This window comes from Sinocyclocheilus rhinocerous, unplaced genomic scaffold (assembly GCF_001515625.1).
Source record: "Sinocyclocheilus rhinocerous isolate Xijiao unplaced genomic scaffold, SAMN03320098_v1.1 scaffold115, whole genome shotgun sequence".
Lineage (NCBI taxonomy): Eukaryota > Metazoa > Chordata > Actinopteri > Cypriniformes > Cyprinidae > Sinocyclocheilus > Sinocyclocheilus rhinocerous.
This window is the reverse complement of record NW_015650001.1, coordinates 2,338,701-2,341,445: the sequence shown is the minus strand read 5'-3', so window position 1 is coordinate 2,341,445 and position 2,745 is coordinate 2,338,701. Positions and strand designations below refer to the sequence as shown.

The window sequence follows — 2,745 nt, the reverse complement described above, 5'->3', positions numbered from 1 at the left end:
ACAGTGTAATTATACATATAAGTACTGAGTAATATTAATTAACTACATGTAGTTACTATAGGGTTAGGATGAGGGTTTGGTTTAGGGTTAGTTGCATGTAATCAGTGTTGGGGAAAGTTACTTTTAAAAGTAATGCATTACAATATTGTGATACTCCATAAAAAGTAACTAATTACGTTTATGCATAATTTATTGTTATTATAATAGTAAGTATGTGTAACATGCATAACAAGGACACCTTAAAATAAAGTGTTACCAAAAACCTATGTTCATATGATAGATGCAAGTACAGGTGAGCCCACCTGCTGGTTATTTCTGCCTGGCACACCTCCGCCAGTGGTGCGTATAATAACAATATAATTACATTTATTTCATAATTTTTTTTGGATTATTGACATTATTAACTTTTTTCCCCCCCATGATACAAGGAAAACACATGCAATAACCAACAGTAAAACAAAAACATTAATATTAATACTGTTACAAACTGAAATTGTATGTCATTAATCCTAAAAACAAAATTCTTTAATTTTCTAAATGTCTTTCTTTCCCCGTTTTAACTATACACAATATAACATGGGGTGCAAATAATAACTTAATTCCTAAAGGAACTACTGAACCTTAAAGACCATTTGCTGTTTAATAAAAGTCTGATTGTATAGATGTAATCTATTCAGTCAGTTTACTATTAGTCAATTTATTACGGTCAATTTAATTTTATCTAGGTGTTTAAAGAGAAAGAAAGTCCTTCAATCAAATATATATTGTGTAATATCTACCCATTCCTCAACCGAAAGTGGTCTTTAACCGTTTTCTTGTAGCTGCCAGGAGAATCAATATCAGTTTCTTTGTTGTAGTTTTGATATTATGAAAAAAATGTCAATTTAATGTAATATGTGTAACATGGACAGTGTAATGTAAAACAAGTATGATAACACTTCTTTGAAAAAATGGTTGTTGATTGAGGTTAAAGTACATGAACTGGAACTGGAACTTAAAAGTAGAGTAAAAACAATTAATGACTTGATGAAATGTGCAATTGACATCAGGACAGGAAGTCGCACAGCTAACGTTCACACAAACATTTGACAAATGCAGTAAAGATAAAGCAGCAAGACTAATCTGCACAATAATATTAATAGCTTTTTGCACAAATCATTTTATTGCATATTCTAAAGCTAGTAAGTTACTTATCTAAAGTTCACACATGCTTTTCTGAGTTTTTCCTTAACATGAACTCTGAATCCTTGAATTGCTGCAATGCTATAAATGTGGCTCTGAACATGCAAAGTGCCACACTAATGCTGCACTAACAAAGAAAGTGTCACAGTCAATCTCTCTCTCTCTCTTTCTCTGACATGCTCTATTTAGATCAACCGCATCCTGTCTATGTTTGGTAACATGCTCTGCTACAGGGACAATAAGGACTTGTTTTTGGTGAAGAGATTAGTTCAGATGGAATAAGATTTTTCTCTTCATCTCCATTTTGTTTGACAAAAATCACCCACCGGATGTGAAAGTCATTTCATGGATGGCACTGCGGTTATGCTGTCAGTTGACACGTTGTGCTGCTGTTAGTTGTTACACAGAATGTTTTAATGTTCATTCTGATAATTGTTTCAAACGGTAAATGTTAAATAACATGTGACACTTAAAGCGGTTCAAACGAGAAGCGCTGCATCTATCACAAATTATTTGAAACCAGTGCATGTGACTTCCTCCCACTGAGAGTTTATTGAGGTTTATTTCCAGATCCTGGACTTAATCCAGTTATATGTTTTATGAGAATTTTTTATATAAAAAAATAATACTAAATTATAAAACAAACAAAATTAATTAAAAAAAAATTCCAATACATAAAAAACTTTTTTTTGTGTGTGCAAAATTTACTCTTTTTTTTATTTTTTATTATTACATGTGAAAAGTAGTCATAAATCACCCCAAGATGTGGTAATTTTGCACATTTGTCAAAACGTCCCACAAATGAAACCTTCCTTGCCATGTAACTTTTGTACAAAGGCAAAATGGACAAGACAGGAAGTGCTCTGATCATGCACTGATCATTGCATGCAACACAAACACGCAACGCACATGCAAAGAAAGAGAACAAAAGCCAGACATACACATATGCAGCTCAAAGCTGTGGCTAGATTGGCTACAACATTAAACACACTCTCCTCAAAGTCTGATGTAACTCACCCTGAACCTTTGGTTGCCTCAACTGTGCAGTCTCTGCTGCCTCCTCCATCTAGTCCTCTCCTGATGAACCAGCAGCTCACAACAGACCGTGTTCGTGTTGTCATCCAGCAGTTAGTCCATCCACCCCAGCTGAAGATGATTCGGTCAGAATCATCACCTTTTCACCGAACACTGACACAGGACATGAAGACTGTGTGGGTTTTGATAACTCTGCTCTCTCTTCTCTCGCAGCGCCACTTCTCTTCCTCTAAAGCGAAGGCTGGCCAATGTTCTTTCACCATCGTATGAGGAGGAAGTTTGTCTCACTATCACTCTCAGACACACCTAACACCCCCAACTTCTGCTAAGGCCTGAGATATTTCTGGTAATCTGTGGTAGTGTTTGTTGCAATGCTATTTTATTTGTGATTCTATGTTTGTGGCCTATCAAAGGCTCTTGAATTTGGAACTACTTTATTTATGCTGCAACTTTCATTTATCTAACCTCTAACCACCATTTTATTCTGCATTTGCATCACATGAATACCAGATAGGAACTTTTATGCAG

The 2,745-nt window shown here is 35.0% G+C and overlaps 1 protein-coding gene across 1 annotated transcript in view; it reads right to left on the bottom strand.

The window, feature by feature from the left end:
- gmip (GEM interacting protein) overlaps positions 1-2,421 on the bottom strand; it is a 20,948-nt gene extending 18,527 nt beyond the window's left edge. Inside the window, exon 1 of the mRNA XM_016516100.1 lies at positions 2,200-2,421. Within this exon, the coding sequence (XP_016371586.1) occupies positions 2,200-2,248 (49 nt within the window). The 5' untranslated portion in view covers positions 2,249-2,421. The remainder of the gene's footprint in view (positions 1-2,199) is intronic.
- Between the last annotated feature and the right edge of the window lie 324 nt (positions 2,422-2,745).